Source organism: Abramis brama, assembly GCF_963993115.1.
Source record: "Abramis brama genome assembly, chromosome: 2".
Taxonomy (NCBI): domain Eukaryota; kingdom Metazoa; phylum Chordata; class Actinopteri; order Cypriniformes; family Leuciscidae; genus Abramis; species Abramis brama.
Window position 1 is genome coordinate 48753936 of NC_139964.1, and position 24735 is coordinate 48778670.

At 35.7% G+C, this 24735-nt stretch overlaps 1 protein-coding gene across 3 annotated transcripts; it reads right to left on the reverse strand.

Moving 5' to 3' along the window:
* Positions 1-1222: 1222 nt before the first annotated feature.
* Positions 1223-24126, reverse strand: coro2aa (coronin 2Aa). Of its 3 annotated transcripts, XM_084107082.1 has the most exons (13): positions 23986-24068; positions 16788-16813; positions 14048-14248; positions 9809-9925; positions 9544-9693; positions 7591-7770; positions 7120-7236; positions 5563-5667; positions 5362-5458; positions 4158-4270; positions 3983-4073; positions 2769-3055; positions 1315-2640 (listed from the first exon to the last, which is right to left on the reverse strand). In XM_084107082.1, the coding sequence occupies exons 3-13, from the start codon at positions 14246-14248 to the stop codon at positions 2521-2523; spliced, it is 1578 nt and encodes a 525-aa protein (XP_083963208.1). In that variant the 5' UTR covers positions 16788-16813; positions 23986-24068; the 3' UTR covers positions 1315-2520. The 3 variants fall into 3 exon arrangements, with proteins under 3 accessions (XP_083963207.1, XP_083963208.1, XP_083963206.1); XM_084107081.1 differs by lacking the exon at positions 23986-24068 and having other exon boundaries at positions 1223-2640; positions 16788-17046; XM_084107080.1 differs by lacking the exon at positions 16788-16813 and having other exon boundaries at positions 23986-24126.
* Between the last annotated feature and the right edge of the window lie 609 nt (positions 24127-24735).

Genomic DNA, 24735 nt, shown 5'->3' on the forward strand with positions numbered 1-24735 from the left:
AAAGTCCAGTTGGTCCAAAACACTGCAGCTAGAGTTCTCATTAGAACCAGATAGTATGACCGTATTAGCCCCGTTCTGTCAACACTGCATTGGCTCCCTATTAAACATCGTATAAATTTTAAAAATATTGTGGACTACTTACAAAGCACTAAATGGTGTAGCTCCCCAGTACTTGAGCGAGCTATTAACACATTATAGTCTTTCACGTCTACTGTAATCTCCAAAATTCTGGCCAGTTGATAATACCTAGAATATCAAAATCAACTGCAGGCGGTAGATCCTTCTCCTATTTAGCACCAAAACTTTGGAACAGTCTTCCTACCATTGTCTGGGAAGCAGACACACTCTGTCAGTTTAAATCTAAACTAAAAATGCATCACTTTTACCTGGCATTCATTTAGAACATTATACATTCCTATTATTCAGATCATTTAAATGATTATTAGGCTGCATAGATTAGGTCAGCCGGAATAGGGGTACTTTCTATAACACCTGATGTACTCGTTACATCAAAAGAAAAATGGCATCTACGCTAATGTTAGTCTTTCTGTTTATTCCGAGGTTTACTGAAGTCATCTGGATCTGGGCCGTTTCCAGATCAGATGGTGGACCTGCGCCTAGACACGACCACAACGCATCCCTGAAGTGCCAGCCTCATCAGACCTGTGAAGGCCTCATCGACACGACAGCCATCGGCACTAATCCTCAACAAACTCGTCTCCATGCCGCCGTGATGACTCCGACTTCCAACCAGATGGAACTGTATAAATATTCTGAATGTTCTGATCCAATCTGACTTCTGACCTGTAATGCTGCCTGAATCATAATCATACACTGTTCGTTCGTTGGCCAGAAGAGAACTGGCCCCCCGACTGAGCCTGGTTTCTCCCAAGGTTTTTTTTCTCCACCACTGTTGCCTTGGCTTTTGGCTTGCTTAGTTGGGGACATTTAATATTCAACAATATTACTGATCTGCCTTACTTAAGGTGGACGATGACGCAATTTTCTTCTAGAAACAAACTTTGTTGTATTATTTTCATGTTATCACTGTGAAGCTGCTTTGATACAATCTGTATTAAAAAGCGCTATACAAATTAAGGTGACTTGACTTAAAATGTTACCATTTTTGTCTCACTATCCTAAGAATCTGATCAGTTTGCCCTTGAAAACTTAGCTTACAAGAACAGTTGTGACAAATGTTTATTTGCAGTAAATGCCTTATTGTATCTCAGAAAGCCTTTTATTTGGCCTATTTTACCTGATCACCCAGATTATCTGACTTATTTGTGTTAGGATTAAAGAAGAGACTGCAATCAAGGCTGTTTGGACAACATTTAGTAAATAATTTGGAGAAATATTTGAGCAACAACACTTAAAATAGCATCTTTAACCTCTTATTCCATTATATATTCTGATGTGTGCATGTACAGATCCATATATAAACAAAACATTATTAAAATATTTGTTAAAAATTATGGCTTTTCCAAATTTGTGAAACTAAGCATTGTATCAGGGGCTCCTAATGGGTCACTGTTTTTAATTTACATAACAAACTGGTTGGTTTTAAGTGAAACACACGGTAAACCATTAAAATATCATGGTACTTGCATGCATGTTGGCAGTTCACAGCAAACGTGTTACAGAATGAGCTTGAAGGAAATTACTGAACCTAAACTAGACTTTCCTTAGATATTGTGTGAACCCCAGCCAGTTCCCACAATAGTGCTTCATCAGTGCATGCTGGGATTTAGTAAACCCTTTTAACAGCATTTAAACACACACACACACACACACACACACACACACTCACACACACACACACACAAAAACCTTAAACATAAGATTATAATGTACATGTTAAGAATTTACATTTTCAAATGTATGTCCCTTTGTTCAAAACAATTCGGATTACCATTATCAAACTTTCTTGCCACATCACTCAATACACACAATAGAAAATGAATCAGGAAAATAAAAAATCTCATGTTATTCACAAATAACCCAATTTATAAAACAAAACACACATATTTAAGCCTTTATATGATCACAATCTAAAAAAATGTTTGCATAGTGCTAAAGTGTAAAAAAAAAAACTACCATGGAGGTTGTACAGTATTTATGTGCACAGAACGTGCATACAAGGAATGACTTTCATAAAGAGATGCTAGTAATGAGAATGTAGCCTGTTACCATAAGGTGCGGTCACATTAGCGAAATTTCGGGGGCAAAAAAGCTCCATTGTCAATAGTGTAGCTATGCATGAAGTCCCACTCACACACAGTCACTTTAAAAAAAGCAGCTTTCTGTGACCAACTTGAACACAAACAAAAATTTCCTTCCTCACACGAAACTCCCGTTAGCACAAATTCCAATTGAAATGACTGGATTTTGCCCGCAAAATTTTGCTGAGCAATGGTAAACGTGACCACACCTTTACAGCATAATTCATGAGGCAGAAAGTTCTTATCTGAATGTTAGTGAAGAAGACAAGGCTTTTGACAGTTTCTCTCAAAGAGTGGCTTATGAGTTTTTCACATTTTTGATCTCCAATTCCAACTGTTTCATCCGCACATCCTTCTGGTTAAGAAGCTCCCTCAACCTTCGGATCTCTTCTTGCTGCTTATAAAACATTTGTCGGAGCTATATGCAGAAACACATACATAAACACATTAGAGGAAAGTATGAAAACACTTTTGAGGTGAGCAGCCCCTTAGTAAAGTGACTGATAGGTCACTGCATATACTATATATGTACTATATGTACCATACCTCGTTCTCTGTTTTTGGTGGCGAGCAGTGCGTGGAATCGAGTTGTCCGTTGCTGACATAGGTTGTAGAGCTGCTGTTTTCATCTGTGAACGGGAGCAGCAAGGTAGGGTGGGATTCTTTGCGCACGTTCTCCTCTTTGGCATCCAGACGTTCATGAATCAGCTGTGACAGCCCTGGCCGACTGCGAGAATGGCGTGTCTCCGTCGAGTCGGTTGGGCCTTTACTCAAGCCCACCTCCACATATGAGTCCAGTTTACTTCCAGGCCTCAGAGACATCATCAAGGGACCTGTAAAAAAAAACAAGTATAATTGAGGCACAGTCTCAGATCTATTCTCTGAATCACCCAAAAAACTCTGCTGTTTCATAATTCATTTTTTATAACATCATATGTAGCAATAATGCAAGCACTACCAATCCAACGTTTAATACTTTTATTCAGCAAGGATGCATTCAATTGATCAAAAGTGACAGTAGCATTTTACATTGTTACAAAACAATATATATTTCAAATAAATGCTGTTCCTTTGAACTTTCTATTTATCAAATAATCCTGATTGATCATGGTTTCCACAAAAATATTAAGCAGCACAACTGTTTTCAACACTAATACTAATCAGCATGTTAAAATTATTTCTGAAGAATCATGTGACTGCTTAAGGATCAGAGTAATGGCTGCTGAAAATTCAGCTTTGCCATCACAGGACAAATCTACATTTTAAAAATATATTAAAATAGAAAAATAACTATTTTAAATTGCAATAATATTTCACAACATAACTGTTTTACTGTATTTTTTGTCCTATTTTTGATTAGTGCAGCCTTGGAGAGCATAAGAGACACATAAAACATTTAAAAAAATCTTACTAAGCCCACACTTTTGAATGGTAGTGTAGTTTTGGTGTCCTGTCTTATATACTATCTCTTTAATATCCCTTGTTCCCAGCATAAAACTGGCCAAACGTGCTAAGTGGCTATTTTAGTCTTTTAAAGTTCAAGAGACTAAAATGGCCACTTAGGAAGTTGAGCCACTGTTATGCTTTTTATGGTGCTTTTATGGTTCATTTATGAAGCTATAAAATCAACATGGAATGGAATGGAAAACAGCAGCTTAGATGTTCTACAAAATTTCTACTTTTTTGTTTCACGGAAGAAAGAAGGTTGGTTTGAGGGTAAGAAAATTATGACAGAAAATTACTTTTAAAGACTCTCTGACCTTTGTCTAGACCACTAATCCACTCATCTGCTGTCATGGCGGGCTTGTTCCCAGCTGTCATGGGGTAAATGTCCTCTTGATAGGACTCTGACTGCAGAATAGAACACAAACACATCTCTTGAAGTAGCTCTACTTTGTTACATGTATTTTTATGGATGTGTGAACAGGATTATACCCTTCGTGGAACAATCATGGATAGAGGTTCTATGAGACTTTTGATTGTCACTAGTTTGTAGAATCTGAAGACTTCACAGGAACACACATCAAGCCCTCTCTTTGGCATGACACCTGAAAGAGAACACATGTTCTGAGTAGAAAATCACCCTTGTGAAAAAGAATTACACTTTAGCATGCTTTCGAAAAGAATATTCAAACAGAAACAATATACTTTAAAACATGTACTTCTAAGTGTGAACTAAATGAAATGTTTTCTGACACTTAATTGCATGTTAATTGCATCTGACACTTAATTGTTAATTGCAAAATGTATTATAGTTTATGCTCTCTTCGGGAATTAATTTTCTTTTTTTTTAAATTGAGTGTTAATCTGAGTGGTTCAAGACTTAGTGTCTTTTATCACACTCGAACTTAGAACACACACACGCGCGCGCGTGTGCATTTGTATTTTTTATTGTGTTAAGAAACATAGTCAAGAAAGAGAACTCTTTAAGTACAATTAACTGGCTTTTTATTTCATAATTTTTATATTATCTGCAAGTACAGTTGTTATTTTTTAAAATAACTGTATTAGAATAAAATAGAAAACCAAGTGGTATCTGCAAACAAGTGATGCTAGAGTTATTCTCAGAATTATCTTTTAGATGTAAACTTATCAGAATGAACAGTAATTTCTTCAGAGTAAGAAGCACTTTTTGTGAAATAGTTTGCTTCAAAAATGTGCTTATGCCTTCTCTTTAATGTAATATTTTGTTTTCTAATGCAGTTCTTTAGAAAACATTGATACATTTAAGTGTTCACATACTTTTGGGGGGGTCTCTAAACATTAATTTATTTTCATAAATTATGAAGTCTGTTCAGTCGAGACAGGCATGTTACAGTATGTAGCCATGTGATACAGATTAAGCGGAACATTCTTTAACCAATCTATATTTATGTACAAGTGCTATGTTATGTGCTTTTCAGACACCTAAAGCATTTAAAGTATTTACTTACCCAACCTGATTAGTGACATAAATTGCAAAAAACTTCTTAAGTAGCAAGGATGAGCCAGCTTTTAAACCATACTATTCAAATTATGTTACTGCTGTTTTGACTACTTGTGCAAGAGATGGAGTTGGAATTGGGAAATAGATTTATAATTAATTATTTTCATAAGTCTGTGTTTGTGCACATGTAGGCTTTGCATGTATAGTACTCACCCATTCCCTTCTGTGGTAGAAGAGATCGGTATTCAGTCAAATAGTGCACATATGGCTTCTCCGGGCTGATTTCATAGTATCTGATATTACCATCACCCTAAAGATTGAAGGAGGATTGTGTTATCCATTAATAACCTTTATCATCAATACAGCACTAAAACACTAGTTGGCAATCTGGTAGTCCAGGTTATATGCACTCACTTTTCCAGCTATGTAAAGCATGTGTGTGTCAGAGTCATAAAAAGGGAAGAGGACACCGGAGGAGCCGTCCAAGTCCTCTGAATAAGACGGCTGAGAGAGGTCCTCCTGCAGAACACATGCATGTACATGTAAGTTTAGGACTCAACACATCTAATCTAAACAGTACTGGTTTCTTTAAACCAAATCCCTGAATCAAAAATACCCATATAAAGTTAGTACAAATACAAAAATTAGAACTGTATCTGCATTAGATCCATATTTAACTCATCCCATAGGAAAGTAGACAGAAAAGCATTGTAATGATTGTGATAGCATGATTGTGACACTAGGGGGAAATCTAAAGTGAGTCATGGACTGTTGAGGATGGACCTGTCAAACTGGAGCTAGTAGGTCCATTCCAACCAGAGTCAGATTTAACCCATTAAAAACAACACCTGAAGTGAGGAAAAATGCCCCAGATATTTAAAATGTGAATTAGTGAATATTCCTCTGTTTTTGGAATGAAAAGTTAATCTCAAATACTCTAGTGCCACTAACAGTTAAAAAAGGCCTAAATTGATCAAACATGACAGTAAAACGTTGTACATCGTTACAAAGAAAATATTTTTCAAATAAATGCTGTTCTTTTGACCTGTTCTATTCAACGAAGAACCTGAAAAAACGATTTTAAATTGTAATAATATTTTATAACATTTATGATTTTACTGTATTTTTGAACAAATAAATGCAGCCTTGGTGAGCATAAGAGACTTTCTTTATGCTCAGTTTATTGCACCCATGGGTCTCAGTTAAATCTTCTGCCATTTAGAATTTTGTTGAAAATTTACTTTTTCAAACTTGTCTTGCATCTATTTTTGTGAATATAGATTGTTTATATAAATATTTCAGTTTATCTCTATCAGTGTACTATTGGGTGTCACATTTGTTATTTTGTTTTAGAACGTAATTAAAAAAAACAACAAATAATTAGTTGTGCTATGATTTATAGGACTTAATAGTTATCAGTTATCAGTAAATCATTTGATTATAATTTCAGATGTTTTTTTGGTAATAAAAAACACTGCCTATGTATGGCAAAACAATTCTGTTCAACTGCATTAGCATTGGTTTGCTTGGCCCATTAATTGCTGCTGGATATATATTTTTAGCTGTTACCTAAAATTTGATATATTTCATTATATTCCATTCTAGGCCTTGTATGTGTGTAGTTAATAGGAAACTCTTTTAATGAAAATAAACTAAAACAAAAATAGCACCAAAGACTGAACATGAACAGTGATTACGTGAAAACTTACTGTGACAGTAAACAGCAGAAAGTATATATTTTTTTATAATCAAATGCAATTTAGAAGAGCATTTTTGTGTAATGATATCTTGTGCATTATTTTAAGCTACTTTTGTATTTGATTTTACAGGTAACATTGTAGCCATAATTGCTCTGATCAAGGATTTCTTTCAATAAACAAATGAAAATCCATAAAAAGAAGGCATGCTGTGTGTTTTTATACAAATATGAAAATGGGAATAATTAAGGAGTCTATTTTTAGCAGGCCTTACCTGATCCCAAAGTGCAATCTGACGATGGTTCCAGCGTGAATTGCCCGTAGAGAGAAGCATTTTCAGGTTTCCAAGAAATAGCACTTTACTGGCTCTGTGTAACTTGCAGTTAGTCTCCTAAAATCACACATTACACATGACATTTCAAAATAAATGCACATTTCCTTTCTCTTTCTTTTTCAAAAAATATACTGAAAAAAATAAACAACCTTAACAAAACTTTAACACATTTCAATCATCACAAAATTCAATCAACCATGTCCTGTAAAATGAAATGAAGCGTGAATTGAGGAGACATGACAGTATGAATGTAAGACTCTGGGCTGATGCTGACCTCTGGGTAACAGATCAACCAGGCTGCATTGGTTTTTTAAAGGTGCTAGTTTTGGATGTGTGGTGTCAGAGGGGCAGACAAGGAGAAGTGCATTTCTGTGCAAGTCCACATACTGTATGCTGTCTGGCCACACACACCTGTAAAAGGGTGCCAGTACGCGGGTCAATCACTCGGATCTTCTTATCTTTGCAAGAGGTGGCGAGTCTGCTGCCATCTGTGTTGAAGGACATGGACAGAACCACATCTGAATGCACACTGATGGACCGCACAGGGTTCTTGATCACCTGTTCAGGAACGTCCAGCCTCCACATCAAAACCTACACATGAACACACAAATAAACACTTAAAGTAAATTAAGTTGCACCTACTGACATTTAATACACTACCATTCAAAAGTCAGTATGATTTTTTTTTTTATTGTATTCATCAAGGATGCATTTAATTGATCAAAAGTGACAGAAAATACTTTTACATTGTTAGACGTAAAATATTTCTACTTCAAATAAATGCTGTTCTTTTGAACTTTCTATTCATCAAAGAATCCTTTAAAAAAACACGCATCATGGTTTCCACAAAAAATTTAAGCAGCACAACTCTTTTCAATATTGATAATAATAAGAAATTGTTTTTTTGAGCACCAAATCAGCATATTAGAAGGATTTCTGAATGATCATGTGACACTGAAGACTGGAGTAATGATTCTGAAATTTAGCTTATCGATCACAGGAGTATATTATATTTTAAACTGTAATCATTTTTCACAATATAAATTAATGCAGTCTCTGTGAACATAAGAAACTTCTTTTCAAAAACATTACAAATTATACCGACTTTTGAAACGTTTGTTAGTGTACCATAACTGTAACAACATGACACATTTCAATTGTATTCAATTGTACTTAGACAGGAAATCATAATCAGAAACACTGTATCAGGCTGGCTATGAGCATTCAATAAATGTAATGAGGAATAAAAACAATACAGACACAAAGACTTCAAAGGCAGCTTCAGGTTTTTAGAAGCTCAAAATGGAATCAATTAACATTTTCAATATTTGTCTACACCAGGGTTTGGCAACCTTTTTGGTTATTCTGATTTTTATTTCATTATACTTTTAACAGGGGGCTGTAAAAGGGGCATCAATATCTGACTGTGAAAGATGTGATGCGTACATTACATATTATGAGGCACATTCATATGCTAATACAGTTATGTTGAATTTAATTGCTGAGTTTAGGCTTTTTATGCAGAAAAATTGGGGCTATTTTTTTTCAAAGTTCTTAGAAAGTTTGGATTTGACTACAATTTTTTAACTGTAATTACATGCTTATAAAATAAGCCACAAGCAAAACTGGGAGATTGAATTGAATTGAACTAAATCAGATCTTTTTTTTGTTTAAATAAGAGTCACTGCTTCTACACTATATATCATCATTTTTGGAACGCTGCTTGTCCATCTAATAGCTGTATAATTATTTATTTAGGAGATCCCTAAGCCTCTCTTCCAATGTTATCAAGGTCACTGCAGACTTTTGGGTCTCTTTCAGGTTATAAATTATATATACCAAAACCTCAGCTGCTGGCTTACTATTATAACACTTAGTTTAATTCATACAATAATATAAGACCCTGATATTCCAAATATTGCAACTTTTACCCCAAAATATAATGTTATATCCCTGTTTTTGTTTGGTTTATGTTTTAGTTATGTATTTATGCTTTATCATCTGCTCTGTTGGAGAGTTGCACTTATGGAAAGATATTTTAAATGACCTTTTTCTTTTCCTTCCTTTTTAAAACATAAGTAAATAACTACACTAGTTTATCCACAAAAATAATTAAAATATTGTATTTATTTCATTCACACATTCAAAGAATACAATTATTTTGGCCTTGGAACTGGAAGGGAAGTGTTTAAGATGAAAAGATTGGGAAACTGCTTGCAAGCAACAAATGTGGAAACACGTGTGATGATGTGTGCTAAGAGCTTCCTATCACTGTGAATATTTTAAATCTCTTCCTGAGAGGAAAATTCACTGAAATCTCGTCTCTCTTCATTCCATGACAAACTGTATGTATAGCTGAATTACCTGGTAGTCATAGCCGGTACTGAAAATGATGTTGTTGGCAGTTGGATGCCACTCGATCAGGCCGACTCGTCGTGAATGACCCTGCAGCTCCTTCCAAGGCACTGTGATGTTCTTCAGAACACCATGTTCAGGAATATCCCAAATCTTTACCTGAACAACAAACATGTGCACACATGATAAGCTGTAAAAATGTGAACACGAGATCCGTTTTCGTGAGTAAAACGTGAACATGCACCAGTCTGAATCTGAGGTGATTCACACTTACTGTGGCGTCCTCTGAACAAGATGCTATGCAGAAGTCATCAAAGGGATTCCATTTGATGTCAAGTACATTGCCTCTATGACCAGAAACCTTTGGATGATGAGGGTCAACCTTGCCAGTCTGAGAAGGCACAAAGATACACCGTTATTTATTCATATACACATAAATACACAACCATTGTTTTTGGGATGTTTTGCATGGACCTGTTATGTAATAATAATAATAATAATTTGTTACATTTATATAGTGCTTTCTGGGTACTCAAAGAGCTTTACATGGAAGGGGGAATCTCCTCAACCACCACCAATGTGCAGCATCCACCTGGATGATGCGACAGCAGCCATATTGCGCCAGAACGCCCACCACACACCAGCTTACTGGTGGAGAGGAGACAGAGAGATGAAGCCAATCTGTTTATATGGGGATGATTAGGAGGCCATGATGGACAGGGGCCAATGGGCAAATTTGGCCAAGATGCCAGGGTTATACCCCTACTCTTTTTCGAAGGACATCCTGGGATTTTAAATGACCACAGAGAGTCAGGACCTCGGTTTAACGTCTCATCCGAAGGACGGATGTACACTACTGTTCAAAAGATTGGGGTCCGTAAGATTTTTTACAAAGAAATTAATACTTTTAATCAGCAAGGTGACATTAAATTGATCCAAAAATGATAATGTTAATTGTAAAGACAATGTTAATGTTGTATTTCATATATAAGCTGTTCTTTTGATCTTTTAATTTGTCAAAGAATCCTGAACAATCTATCACTATTTCCACAATTATACTAGGTGTAACATGTATGTTCAGTTTTGGTTTCGATTCACTATGTTCTGTTCCTGTTTTGCCTGTCTGAGTTCCTAGTTAATTTCCTTGAATGCTAATTAGTCCCGTTTCTGTTCAGTTTGATTACCCTTCTGTATTTATGCCCTGTGTTTCCTTCATTTCCTTGTCTGGTATCGTCTAAGAAGTTAAACGTGGTTGTGTTCATTATACTCCAGCGATGTCCTGAGTTTTAGTTTGTGGATTAAAGTGGACTGTTTTTGTTTGCACTTCATTACAGCCACTACGTGACACTAAGCAGTACTTTCATTCAAACATTCATAATAATGAGAAATGTTTCTTGACCACCAACTACTTAAAGGCACACTGTGAAACTTTTCAACCTTCATAATATATTTCCAAGACCCTTGTGATGGTACATCGACTTACAATAGGTTGAATGACACGTCTGCCATAGCCTGACGGGGTCTGTATCGCTTTTACTGGCACTATGTAACTTCGGGGTTCGGGTAGTAACCAGAGCACAAAAAGAACTACAAAATTCGACTGCTTTACGGCATACGTCACTTCCCCCACCACTTCGTCAAATTTGGACGTGAGAGGCCAACCAGCGTTTGTTTTCGGCTTTCGTGCGTATGTTTTTGTCATGGGGGCTGTTTACACCTGGCCACTTCATGCGTTTTCTCAGATGGGATAGCTATCCAAACGTGAAAAGACCAGGTGTAAAAACACATTTATGTGACCAGGTGTAAATGGAATTGTTTTGATAAATCAGAAATCCGATCTGAGAAAACGCATGAAGTGGCCAGTAAATAAATCTCTTATTTGTAAACTTGTTTGCATTCTATGTTGTATGTTGTTGCGCTTGCTTGTAGTATGTTTTTTTTATATGCTGTTCATTCATTTATTGCTGATAATTAGACCAGTCCAATAATTTCCACATATGTCTAGCTAGCTTTCGATTATCAGAGCTGTTAACAGACTTGCTAAAAAAACACTTGTTTCTCTTACGTGTTTTTTGCGTTATGTTTTATTGCCTAGCTTGCCTCACGAACTAGTTTGCCAGCTGAACTCAGGTGTTGTGAGGTGTATTTATCACGTAGTCCTGAGGGATATCAGACGACGCTGTTGACGTTGATTCTTGCGATTATCATGAGAACAGTTTTTAATATCTCACATAATTATCAGGACATAAATAAGCCTAACGCAGAGGTTGTAAATAGTGTAAACAAGTACAATTTGCAAACTATTATGATAAATTGCAATAATCATGTCTTCGGAGTCTATCTGTGCCTATTCCATGCCCGATGCAGGTACCGGTGTACAGGGTGGGAGGTGGGGGGGTGGAGGGGTATTTACGACAGTGCAAGTATTCCATAGCGACTCTAGGGGTCGCTGTTTGACAAAAACACAATTCCTTCACAGTGTGCCTTTAACATATTACAATTATTTCTGAAGGATCATGTGACACTGATGACTGGTACCCTGGTAATCCAGAGTTCTCGCGAGAGCAGTTGAATTTGCTCAGCGAGTTACTCTGGTGTCGAGTAATGATGCTCATTACATATGCCCCTCGATCTGAGCTGCACCAATCACATCGGGTTATCTGATATAGGCGGGCCAGAGGCGAGCTAAACAGATGACGACAGTGCTGTGACGTCGAAGTCATTAGTAAACATTGCAAGATGGCTATGGATGAATACCAGTTGTTTGAAACGGCTTTGGCTACTATAATGAATGAGTTAGACTTGGCTTTTTATTTAAAACAGGAACAGAAGACGCCGCTCGAATCGTTCCTTTGCAAGAAGGACGTTTTTGCTGTTTTGCCAACCGGATACGGTAAGAGTATAATCTACCAGTTAGCTCCGCTGGTAGCGTATGGGGTTTATTGTTGTGATTGGTCGTAGTGTTATCCAATTGCGTTCAGTGAGATTTTCCAAATTGCATGCTTGGTGCCGCCCCTCGAGCTGGGCGATTTTCATTAGTCGACGCCAGACCATTAATCTTTCAGATTTAGGTCTGGATTTCCAGGCTAGAAGACTGGAGTAGTAATGCTGAAAATTCAACTTTACCATCACAGAAATAAATTACACTTTAAAATATATTAAAATAGAAAATGGTTTTAAATTGTAATAATATTTCACAATATTACTATTTTTACTGTATTTTTAACCAAATAAATGCAGCCTGGAGAGACTTCTCTCTGACCCCAAACTTATATAGTGTATCTTGAATACAACAAATATATTTTAGCTTGTTTAGCTTGTTTTAAGGATACGTCTCACTAAATTTGTGTTAAAACAACTGAAGTGAGTACTTATATTCAATTATACATTCAACATTCTCCAAAAACAAGTCTATATATGCAATGTTGCTTTTCAATTCCATTTTTATGGATATTTAGATATTTTACCTGAAAACAAGATACCTATACTTGAATAGGATTTGTTTCCAGCGTAGTACAACAAAGTTGTTACCAAGAATCATAGCACAGAAATGTGTTCCAAAAGATACAAGTCTCAACAAAGAGAAAATCCTTCAGTAGTCAAAAAACAAGTACGTAATGCAAATGACTCAGCTAACGAGTGACGAAACTTGACTTTATCACTATTCATATCTAAACTGATTCATCTGGGCACAGACGCTAAAATGTTGAAATGTTCAAACCTGCATTAACTTGAAATGTGCGATCATACCATTTTATATGTTGTTTCCTACTAAAGCACATTTTATTGTATACTTAAATTAAAATTAAATGAATACTACTTTTTGTCAACCTATGGTGCTGTGGGAGGGGGGGAGGGGGGGAGGGGGGGAGGGGGGGGGGGGGGGGGGGGGGGTGTTGGAGGGGGACTGACAATACAGAAAGATGCCTCCAGGCTTTCATGTAACCTGTGCCATTCCTGAGACATGATATAATTCCTGACTAAACATGAGACAGTCAACAGACCAATAAAATAACAGAAGTCTAAAGTGTGTCAGAACAGGTAAGCATGCATGAGTGTGTGTGTGTGGTCTTGGTACGCTATGGGGACAAAATGTCCCCACAAAGATGGCACTATCGGAAATCCTTGTTCTTTTGGGGAAATGTTTTGGTAAAAAGTGATGTTTTTTGAAAATGTAATGCAGAAAGTTTTCTGTGAAGGTTGTAATTAGGGTTAGTGTGTGTGTGTGTGTTTGTGTGTGTGTGTGTGTGTTTGTGTGTGTGTGTGTGTGTGTGTGTATGTGTGTGTGTGTGTGTGTGTGTGTGTGTGTGTGTGTGTGTATGTGTGTGTGTAAAGAGAGACAGAATGTAAAATATCAGAAGCAAATAAATATGTAAAAAAGGTCTTTGGTTGTCTTGAAGAAAGAGTGAAGACACCAACTTCTGTAACTTGCCCGGTTCTGCTTAAAAGAATGTTACACTAGTTTAAAGAGTATTAAGTGTGCTAGTCACAGATATGAGCATGTTTCACTCACATGATGGATGGACAGCACCAGGAATGATCCGCCCCCCGCACATTCGGTGATGACTGCGATAAAGCGAGGGTTGGCGGCACAGAGGTGGTTGTCGTGAACACTCCGGGTGATGGGGACGCCATCATAGCAATTCTCTTTTGTGGCCGGCTTCCCAAACACGTGGCGATACTTGGAACTACGGTACTGAGGACGCCATGTCATCTAGAGTGAAACAGAAGAATTTGTGAAATAACCGGGATAAAAATTTTACATTACTGCCAATGTCAAGGTTTGGAAAAGACATAAACAGGGAGAGAGAGAAAAAACAATTATAATTTTTAACCTTAAAAACATATAGAAGAGGCTCCCATGAAGGCTGAAAGTTCAGAAAGGGCAAATTTTCTGTGTAAGTTTAATATTTAATGAAAATTAGAACCATAAATGCATAACAGAGGAGTAAGAACAGCTCATGAATCTACATATAATACTATGATATCTGTCACTAACAGAACACAAACATAAAAGTTAGCAGGGCTGAAACAACTGAAGACTGATAACTGAAATAATACCCATTTCGATTAGTTATTTCAATCACTGGCATCACTGTACAGAAGGGGGAAAATCCACTTTCTTGGGAAAACAGAGCATTTGAGAAAAATTATAGAGGCTAAAGGGCAACAGAAAAAAGTATATGAGCCAAGTTGTCCAAAGCATTTAAGAACTTTGACAAAAAAATAATGTCAGTTTTCAATGGTTAAGATCCTGTGTCAGGCACTTTGATGCTGTTTAATGTGCTTGGGCGCATTTCTCATCAGTTCATAATATATATTTAACTGCGATATTCTAATCGGTAAATCGGGAATAGGCTGGTTAGCATCACCCAATTAGACCCTGCTGATAGATGCTGCACTTCACCATTATGATGGCAAAAAGTTAATTTATTTTAATTTGTTATTTTGGCAGGTAACATTTCTTATTATTTTGTCCTGCTTAATATTTTGGTGGAAACCGTCATACTTTTTCCCCCCATGATTCTTTGATGAACAAAAACAACAGAATTTATTTGAAACAAAAATGTTACTGACCCCAAACTTTTGAACTAAGTAAGTATAAGTATAAGTGTAAGTATAATTTAAATATATATATATATAATTAATCAAAGAAATAATTGACAGATTAATCCATTATTAGACTTGCACAGAGAGCTGCACAGATTTTTACAGAACATTCAAAAAAATATACATATCTGTCCCTGTTTGATTATTTTATTTTCTAGAAAATGTTGATAATACTCTCAGCTACTTATAAAGATTTCCATGTGGGCCTAGTTATCATCCACCTCTCCAGGAAACAATGAAGAAAAACCCCACTAGACAAGTTCTTCCGACAGAAACAATTTCACAAACAAAACAACCCAGATGACTGTGTAGATTAATTCATTTTGAAAACAATATGACAGGTTTTGCTGATGAAGGATACAGTTCTCCCATACTAGATAGAAAAGCAGGATAAAACTGCACTCTATTCAGAATAAATTCTGCTGTTTCAAGAACTGGATTTACATATCTGATTTGTGTGATGGCTGACTATTGTGAGTCTGCCTGACTAGAACTGCAACTACAATTAACTAAAAATGTACAGGTGATTTCACAATTAACTATTGTACGCCAAAACAAGCGCACATATTTTCACACACACCTGAGATTAACATATGAAGCTTCCCTTTAAATGTAATACATCCTGGAGAAAAGGTTTATTTGGGCAATACAGGCCAAGGGGGAAAAATAGTTGCATCATAAGTATTGGTTATTAGAGACAGCCTCGAAAATGAATCCACTGAATTGTACTCTCAATATAAACACAACCATACAAAAATATACTGAAATCAAGTTGAGAACATAAAGTATTGCAACATTGTTAAATATATGAGCAAATCCTTCTGTGGCAGGATTTGTATATGTTTGAGTTGTTCAGCTTTCAAAGGCTGGTGTAATGATTAACTGAATGATGGATTAGCCATGTGGGTGTGGTGGTAGGTAACAGATATAAAAAGCATGGCTATACATTTAAAGCACAATTAATAAAAATAACTAAAACATTAAATGTAGATGTCATCCAGACAGAAGGAACGTGGCATTTAAGTATTCTTTCTAAAAATATTCTTTCTTTTTCTTTCGTGTGCAGCTAACTGACACATTTAGTGAGAAAAAGAGACTTTGGGTGTCTTTTAGTCAATTATATCGGTAACACTTTACAATAAGGTTCATTTGTTAACATTAGTTAATGTATAAACTAACATGAACTAACCATGAGCAATACATTTGTTACTGTATTTGTTAACCTTTGTTAACGTTAGTTAATAAAAATAAAGCTGTTCATTGTTTGTTCATGTTAGTTCACAGTGCATTAGCTAATGTTAACAAATACAACTCTTGATTTTAATAATGTATTAATAAATGTTGAAATTAACATTAACAAAGATTAATAAATGCTGTAGAAGCACAGTTCATTATTAATTAAAATTAACTAATAAATAATGTTAACTAATGTGTTACCATTATAGTGTTACAACCAAAAATGAGTTAAAATACAAATAAATAACGGTAGTGAGTATATCAATATCATAAATGCATATATATTTTGCATTATAATATCCTTCATCTCTCCAAACCCCTCTGGACTGAAATGTACTAATATGGGTCAGTGAAGGCAAAATCATATTTTAAGTGTTTCAAAATTCCTTTCATTTTCAGCTACTCACCCTGTCTGTGCTGAGCACACGAAGACCTGAGAGAAAAGAGAGATGAAGGTGCAGAAATAAAGGTGGAGAAAATTATCCCTGTTTGCCACCAGAGGAGTTATAATTCCATTTCAGATCTCTTGTAAAGCATCGCAGAAAAAGAGAAGACGACAAAGAAGGAAGAAAATCAACATAAACACAGTCAAACTTCTGCCCTGCAGCCTGAGTAAACATGGACAGAATGCCAGCAGCACGTCCAGTGTTTGTGAGCGAAGCAGGTAAGAGATCATGCGCGATCATACACTCCCTAAATGGGTGGCGCCTCGCAGCAGAAAGCACAGGGGATGGGGAGGTGTGAAGGAAAGACGGGACACATTCCTCACACTGATTTCCTGTACATTAATCACTAGGGCGATAAAGCAAAATTAATTACATCTCAGTACTTTTATAATTAATAAAAAAATATTGACAATTATGTATTTTCTTTGAAAGGAGTGTTTTTTTAATTCAGATTTATTTATTTTAATTGACATGCACCAATATAACAAAATTTACTAATACATAGCTAAATGTATCAACATTTCCAATGAAACATTTACTTAACATGAAAAATGGACATCTGAGTGATGATGCATAAATGTATACACATTAAGAGTTATGAACTGAAATGAGGGAAAAAAGGGAAACAGAAAGTGATTCAGGAAAATGAATCAAACATTTTGTTGACAGTTTAAATCAGAAAAGCTTCTTTGTCTTAACACTCTTGTATCCTTGTCAGTAGTGAGGCAGCTAGAAGGATTAAAATCACTGCAATATTCACAATTTTGCTCAATTTGGTGAGATTTTAATCAATTATTTATTCCATGGAGCTGTAGTGTGATCACTTTTTTCTACATTTACCTTTCTATTTTTGCTCAAGGACCTATAAATAGTTTCTCTATTCTTTGGTATGTGCATGCTTTTGTTTATTTATTTATTTCCAGCAGAATATAGGCTATTATGAGTATTTGACATATCACCCATTCTTTGTGGTATTTAAGTCTGAATCTGTCTGACACATTTCAACTGAGCAGAAACAAAATCAAAAGCTGCCATGATTGTACAACAAGGATTGCCCATTTCATTATCACGCGTTATATGAGTACAGCAGAGGCACGGCAGAAATATGTTTATGCTTTGTAAATAACAAGTAAGGTAAAACAAATACACAGAGAATGAGGACTGGAGTTGTAAAAGTGGTAGAGTTACTGGATGCAACTCAATATGAGGAGTGTAAACACACGCGCGGGGACAGAGTCCAGTCCACAGGTCAGGTTTAGTCTGAAAGAGCAGACGGAAGTTTGAGCAGTATCACTTCTATCAAATGAGTTCAAGTTTCACCTGAAAGGTGAGTTAGCACAGTGATGGAGGTGGAACTGAACACCTACAAGGCACAGGTCCTGTGCCACAGGATGATAGAAATCGTTGAAAAACCTGCTAACTGCGTCGTTTTGCTGACTTGCTGCAGGCGAATGTCGATCACACAAAAAAAGAAGTGTTCACAACTACCATTAGCGATGAGTTCAGGCTCTGTTATACAAGCAATTATAGAGCAGCTTGACATGCATCTTCAAGAGCTGACTAATGTCCAGAGATTACAGACATTATGCTGATGACCAGCTACAGCACAGGAAAAGCTCGACGGGTGCAGATCTTTCAGTGCCGAAAAGGTATTTGATCTTGAATGGGGAGATCTGCATTTTGACAATACGACACCTGGTTTCAGTTTCTGGGCCATTAAGACCTCACTAAATCCTAACTGTGTGGATAAGGCACTGACTTTATTATTGTCTGGGAGTATCCAGGTCATTGACTGTTGTTATGTTAATGATTCTTAAAATGTTGATAAAGACTGTTTTGATATGATACATGTCTGCTATGGGCTTTTCAAGAGGGTCCTGTCTTTACTCTTCACTCTTGCAAAGGAGGTATTTGAGTGAGGTTTGATCTGGAATAAGGACACGAGAGTGTGTCCTGAATAAATCAACATCTTTATTGCACCAACACAAGATCAGTATTTGTTAGTTATTAACAGTGTTTGATAACTGAAACCCTAAAATCCAAAAATGAGCTGCATTAAAAAACGTTTAATTTCTTTTTCTCAGCAGTACAAATGTAATAATAACATTTAGAGGTTATGATTATTAAATACAATGTAGATGAAATATGATTTAATGTAAGATTTATGAAATATTTATTAGACTTTTTTTTTTTTTTTACTAGCAATCGTGAATGCTTATGAATGTATTAAGATTAAGATGCTACATAAACCAACCCAGGCTCATTGGAAAAATAAAACATTTATGAAACATAAAATTGCAGTTGCTGAAGCAACGATGTCATTTATGGCTCTCTGTTTTGCAAGTGAAACGCTGTTCCAGGTGAGCTACCATGCAAGATTATGTGATGCAAATGTCAAATCTATTCGAATAAAAAAATCATGCACTATGGTATTGTTGTTTTGAGGTCAAGGTATTGTGCAAGGAACCGTGCAAAATTAAGTCTTCATTAATTGGTAATCTTCCTGTTATCATAATTTGTTTGAAAAGGAATAATTTTTTTTTAGAGATCCTTTCAGCTGGAAACTGCAGCGAATTGTATGTTTAGGTACGTTTTTTAAGTTTTGGAAAAATGTAGGTAGACTAGAAGCATTTTTTCCAATGAGCCTATATGGTTGCAACCAAAATTGCCTTTGAGCTAAGTATTAAGTTAAGATAAAGAAAACAACTAAATTGAGACAAACAAAACAAAATTTCCAGGTAAGAACAAATTTGTATATGTTTTGCATATGTCCACCCCATACACTCTGCCTCCATACGGTTTGCTTAGCAAATACTCAATCTCTATTTAGCACTAGTAGGTGGATTTGTTAAATCATTGGGTGATTTGGTGAAATCATTAAGGTGAGCAGCAGTTTGTCAATCAATGTGTTAAGGAAAAATGAAAATGCATGGGCAATATACTAAATCTGAAGGACATGGCTCATTTTTACCAGCTCTTTTTTTCCATAAAAGTGGGAATGTTCAATTTGAATTTCAAAGCTTGCATTTGAATTTCCCTCTTAACAGAAAAAAACTAGCTAGTGAGGCTCACCAAGCTGGTTTTGATAGAGAAATCTATGGATAAAAACATCTCCAGCCCCCAGAGAAACAAAATAGTCTAGGGTGATTTATTCGGCTTACACAACGTGAATTGCAGTTGCTTGTTAAATCAAAACTGTGCATCAAATGCAAGTCTCGAGGCTTACAAAGTAAATCTCACTCTATAATGACACTTGCAATATGGGTGGAGAGTGAATGTGCCACGTGGCTCTCCTCTGTTAGCAGACTAATTCAAACAAACTAAGAGCATAATGTAAAGGAACGGTCCCTTTCAAATAACTTTACAGTTTGCCTGTACCTGGCAATTTTTGTTACAACTGCTGATTCTTAAACCCAAGTCAAAGATAACAAAATTGTAATTTCTCCCCCAAACAAATGATTAAAGTAGGATATGGCTGAACTGCAGAAGTCTGAACTCTGTGAAATTTCTGAATATTATAATTATTATGTGATGTATTAGGGTGTATTATATTATTATGGTACCATATATTAAACAATAGACAGTGGACACTACATAATGGATCCACATAAGATTTGTTATGATAAATCATGATCCATTCATGACCTGTTCACCTGCCTAAATTAGGGAAACTATAGCCTAATATTGCAAACAATACAGCCATCTGCTCATCAAACACTATGACACTTAGAAGAGCTCATGAAACCTGAAACTGAATCAATATGTTTATCGACTAATGCAAAGAAGGGAAGTGCTGCACATACACACTGTATATTGACTTGAGCATTACAGAGGGATGTGAAGTCAGGAAGATTCCATGCCATTCAATAAGCCACTTAAGAAGAGAGGATGTTTGGAAACTGTCCTTTATGGTTTTCAAAGTGGGTACAGTAACTGCAGTGTGATATTAATAATAAAAGAAACAGGGCAGAGTTTTGCTGCACATATTGTCCAGCATGCATTTTCATTTTATCAGCATCATTTACTTTAATCGTACATAAAATGTTAGGCTAACGGTTTTGAATCTAGTCCTAACTATAGCCTAAGAGTTGTTTCATATTGAGCAACATTGCTTATTTGTTAAGGGTTTGTAAGCTCCTAGCATGCATTGCAGGATGATTTAAGTATTGAATTATTGTTTTGCTGTATGCTGACTTGATTTATGTTGCTGTTTTTTCTTTATGGTGTTTGTTGACTGTCATTGAGGTTTGTGTGTTAATGGTTGAGGACCATGTGTCTACATTTTACTACTGCATATTATATCCTATCAAGATCACCAATAATTCAACTGTGTAAACAATGAAATAAAGAAAAATAAAGATTACTTACTTAGCTTATTAACACATTGTTCAACAAGAACTGCGTACTGATTACAATTCAAATTATATAGAGAAAGTAGTATTACTGTATTTCAATTGTTCAGAGTGTTCAATTACTGATGCACATATGTTGCCTTGTTTCTTTTCTCAACAATTCGACAACTGTGTGATGAACAGCCATTCTAAAAAAAACTAAATCAATAGATGGGTGTGCATTTCCATCAGAAAGCTTCTAATTTTACCAAAAGCAAGGAAAAAAAGAATGATAGTCCCTGAGGATTCCCTGTCAGGTCAAGACAGAGCTAATGTGGTATATCAGCAGAGTTCACCGTTTTCACAAACTCATGTTTTTGTAGTTTAAACGAAGATGATAACGGTATCGATTTTAACAACGTACACTTTGAAACCCATTTTCAAAAGAAAATTAATTGTTTTTATTCAAAACCTTGTTCTCACCAAATATTCGTATTTGGTGTGTGTTAAAAGTAAAATTAACTTAAAATAGTCTTAAAGTCGGCATGAAATCGTGATTTAAATCTAAATGCATGTTTATCGATCTTATTGTGAATGATTCATCTATGTATATGTTTCACATTTTTTGACCTTGTTATTTTTTATCAAAATATATCATGACTGGATGGAAAAAAACAACAACATTATGATTTCTCTCTGGTGACGTATGCTGGACTTCAGCAATCATTTAGTCTGCTCATTTAGTCCCAAACCCTACTTTATTTTTTGTTTTTTGATAATCCATTACACTCAGATGTACATCACAATATGAAAGAAAAGATCAGTTTCGCTGTTTCAACAATTGTGTTTAGTTCATCAATTCTGCAGGGAATTTTGTGAAATGTGAATTTTTTAAAGCTTTTACTTGTCTAGAAAATTACATTTGCTAACATGAAGCTAGATGGGTCTACGGAAGTTATCTGGGACATTAAACAGGTAAACTCATCTACTCACTAGTCCAATTTCACAGCCTCTGTGTATATAATGGCGCTCTTGCAAACTATTCTAACTTCAACTTTCAGGGAAATGTTTTTTTAAATAAAGCCTAAAAGAGTGGTGTAGTTCGTTTATAGCCATTTAGATTTCACTTCTGCCAATTGTATAGACTTCAAATTTGAATAGCGTTCAGTTATGAAGATTATCATGATAATAACTAAATAAATAACTGCAAAAATCCAAAAGGCAGTGGAAAAATCCTACTGGGTTTTTGTTAAGGGAACCAGGGTGATTCTAACTTCAGGTTTGCCTACAAAAATACATCATCAATGCAGCACCCATTCCATGTGAGAGAGAGACAATTCTTCTTACTGGCACTGTTCTTCTTACCCTATAGCCTACTAATACTAGTAAATAGTTTGCTTCAGTGTTTATTGTCAACCAGCTTAATATCAGCCATCAAGAAATCTAGCTTTTCAGTCTATGCTGTGAATTATCACTGTTGGAAATATAATGAAAAACCATTAAAGAAAGACATGAAGGAGTGAGAATAAATCATGGATAGTAGAGCCAGAGTGAATCTGTGTCCAGGTAAAGACCCAGAATGCAGCAGCACTCATGGCTCAGAGGCATGTCTGAACACGACCACACCTCCCTTTGACATGTCTCACCCTCAGGACTTTGACACCTGGCAACTCTCATGAACTGTCTTTCTTTACCTGGCCTCCCCTGAGTCTCACTCAGCACTCCAGCCATGCCATTTCCTCCATTTACATGAAACACGTGAAAGACAATTCAAACTAGACATTGGTTGTCTGACAGAAGTGTTTTATAAGACTTGTTTTTTATATTAATATTTTGAAAAAATATTTTCTTTGAAGAAAAGTACAATTTGGATGTCAAAACTGTGGTTGTGGTTCTGATACAAATGGCACACTTAGTTCACCCAAAATTGAAAATTCTGTCATTGTTTATCATTAAAAATGTTACAAATTTGTGCATACAATGGAAGCCAATGGTCATCAAAACTATTTGGTTACCGACATTCTTCAAAATATCTTCTTTTGAGTTCTGCAGAAGTCATACAGGTTTGGAACGACAAGAGGGTGAGTAAATGTTGACTAAATTTTCATTTTTGGTGAACATTTTTTCATGTGCATTGAAAGCAATTCCAATATAGGCTACAAATACATCACATGTAAAGTGTGAGTTCAGCTTCAGCTCTAGAAGAGAAAGGATAGTGGAAAAGTCTAAACACATAATAAACACAATAAAATAAAGGTAAACCTACAGTAAGGTTTAATTTGTTGACATTAGATAATTAACATTAACTAACAATCAAACTAATTCTGAAGCATTTATTAATCTTGATTTATCATTTATCAATTAATGTTCAGTTCAACATTTGCTAATAGGCATATTATTAAAATCAAAAGTTTATTTTGTTAATATTATTTAATGGACCTGAGCTAGCATGAACTAACAACGAACAGTTGTATTTTATTAACTAACGTTAGCAAAGATTAATAAATAGGCTACTGTAAACGTATTACTGTATAGTTAGCTAAGAAATTGTTTTAACTAAAGTGTTCTCAAAATGAACATAAAGATAAAGGTTACAAGAAAACATTGTAAAATATATAAAAAGCGTTATACAGTTATATACAGTTGATAGAATAATCAAGTGGAGAATAATGTTGTAATAATATTGACCAAAATCATTTTGGTATTCTAAGCACTCCTAAATTCACTCTAACTATTACCGTCAAACAAAAAATGACACTGCCTAGAACATTTAGGCTACACAAAATCTAGAGAAAACTACAGCTAAGTGCAAATGTGAGTTTTCTTACCTTTGTGATGGTCATGCAGTATGAAGAGTAGTGTATTACCCACGACCACTAGATCCGCGTCTTAAACACTCTCTCGCAGAAATGTGTCAGAGAGAGAGAGAGAGAGAGAGAGAGAGAAAGAGAGAGAGAGAGATTATAGGATGAGCGGTCCATCGATGCCGCAGTGTTTGAGGTGAGGTGTGAGCATCAGCGGGCATCTGTCACTGTTCACTGTGTGACACAACCATGTCCTCCTAAAGAGGCGCTTAGGCGCTCAGACAGACTGACGCGCCATTGAGGTCCATTCAAATCCCAAGACGCTGTTTGTTTTATTGGATGTATTTATACACTACAATGTATAATCATTTAAATTTATACATTCCAATGACTGTTACCCGAGGAACAAATGGAAATATCTGTTAGTAATCTCAATAAATTGATTAAATAAAAGTAATCGAGAACGACTAGGATTGGTCCAGCATCTACTGCGGAGTGTAAAGTAACATATGCCACGTGACATCACTGACAATGCGTTACTCCAACATTTGTCTGGACAATAATTTCCCCTAATTAAGAATATTCCTGACAAACTTTAATAGCCATTTAGTTTAAAGATATGATTAAGAGTTAAAAAATATATATTTTATTTTTGGACAAATTGGTCCTTGTCCAGTTAGAAATGACTTCCTCGCACTAAGCCCCGCCTATTTTCACACTTTCAGCCCCGTTCAGCCCTCGTCCCGTTTTTTCGATGTCTATGGGCGTGGGGCG

What these genes read in the sequence shown, in the direction of transcription:
- coro2aa (XM_084107080.1), bottom strand. An exon ending in TGGTGCTGTCCATCCATCAT is followed by an intron (nt 9,926 to 14,047) that starts GTGAGTGAAACA and finishes GTGCCTTCTCAG; the next exon opens with ACTGGCAAGGTTGACCCTCA. An exon ending in GTACCGGCTATGACTACCAG is followed by an intron (nt 7,771 to 9,543) that starts GTAATTCAGCTA and finishes GTTCATGTGTAG; the next exon opens with GTTTTGATGTGGAGGCTGGA.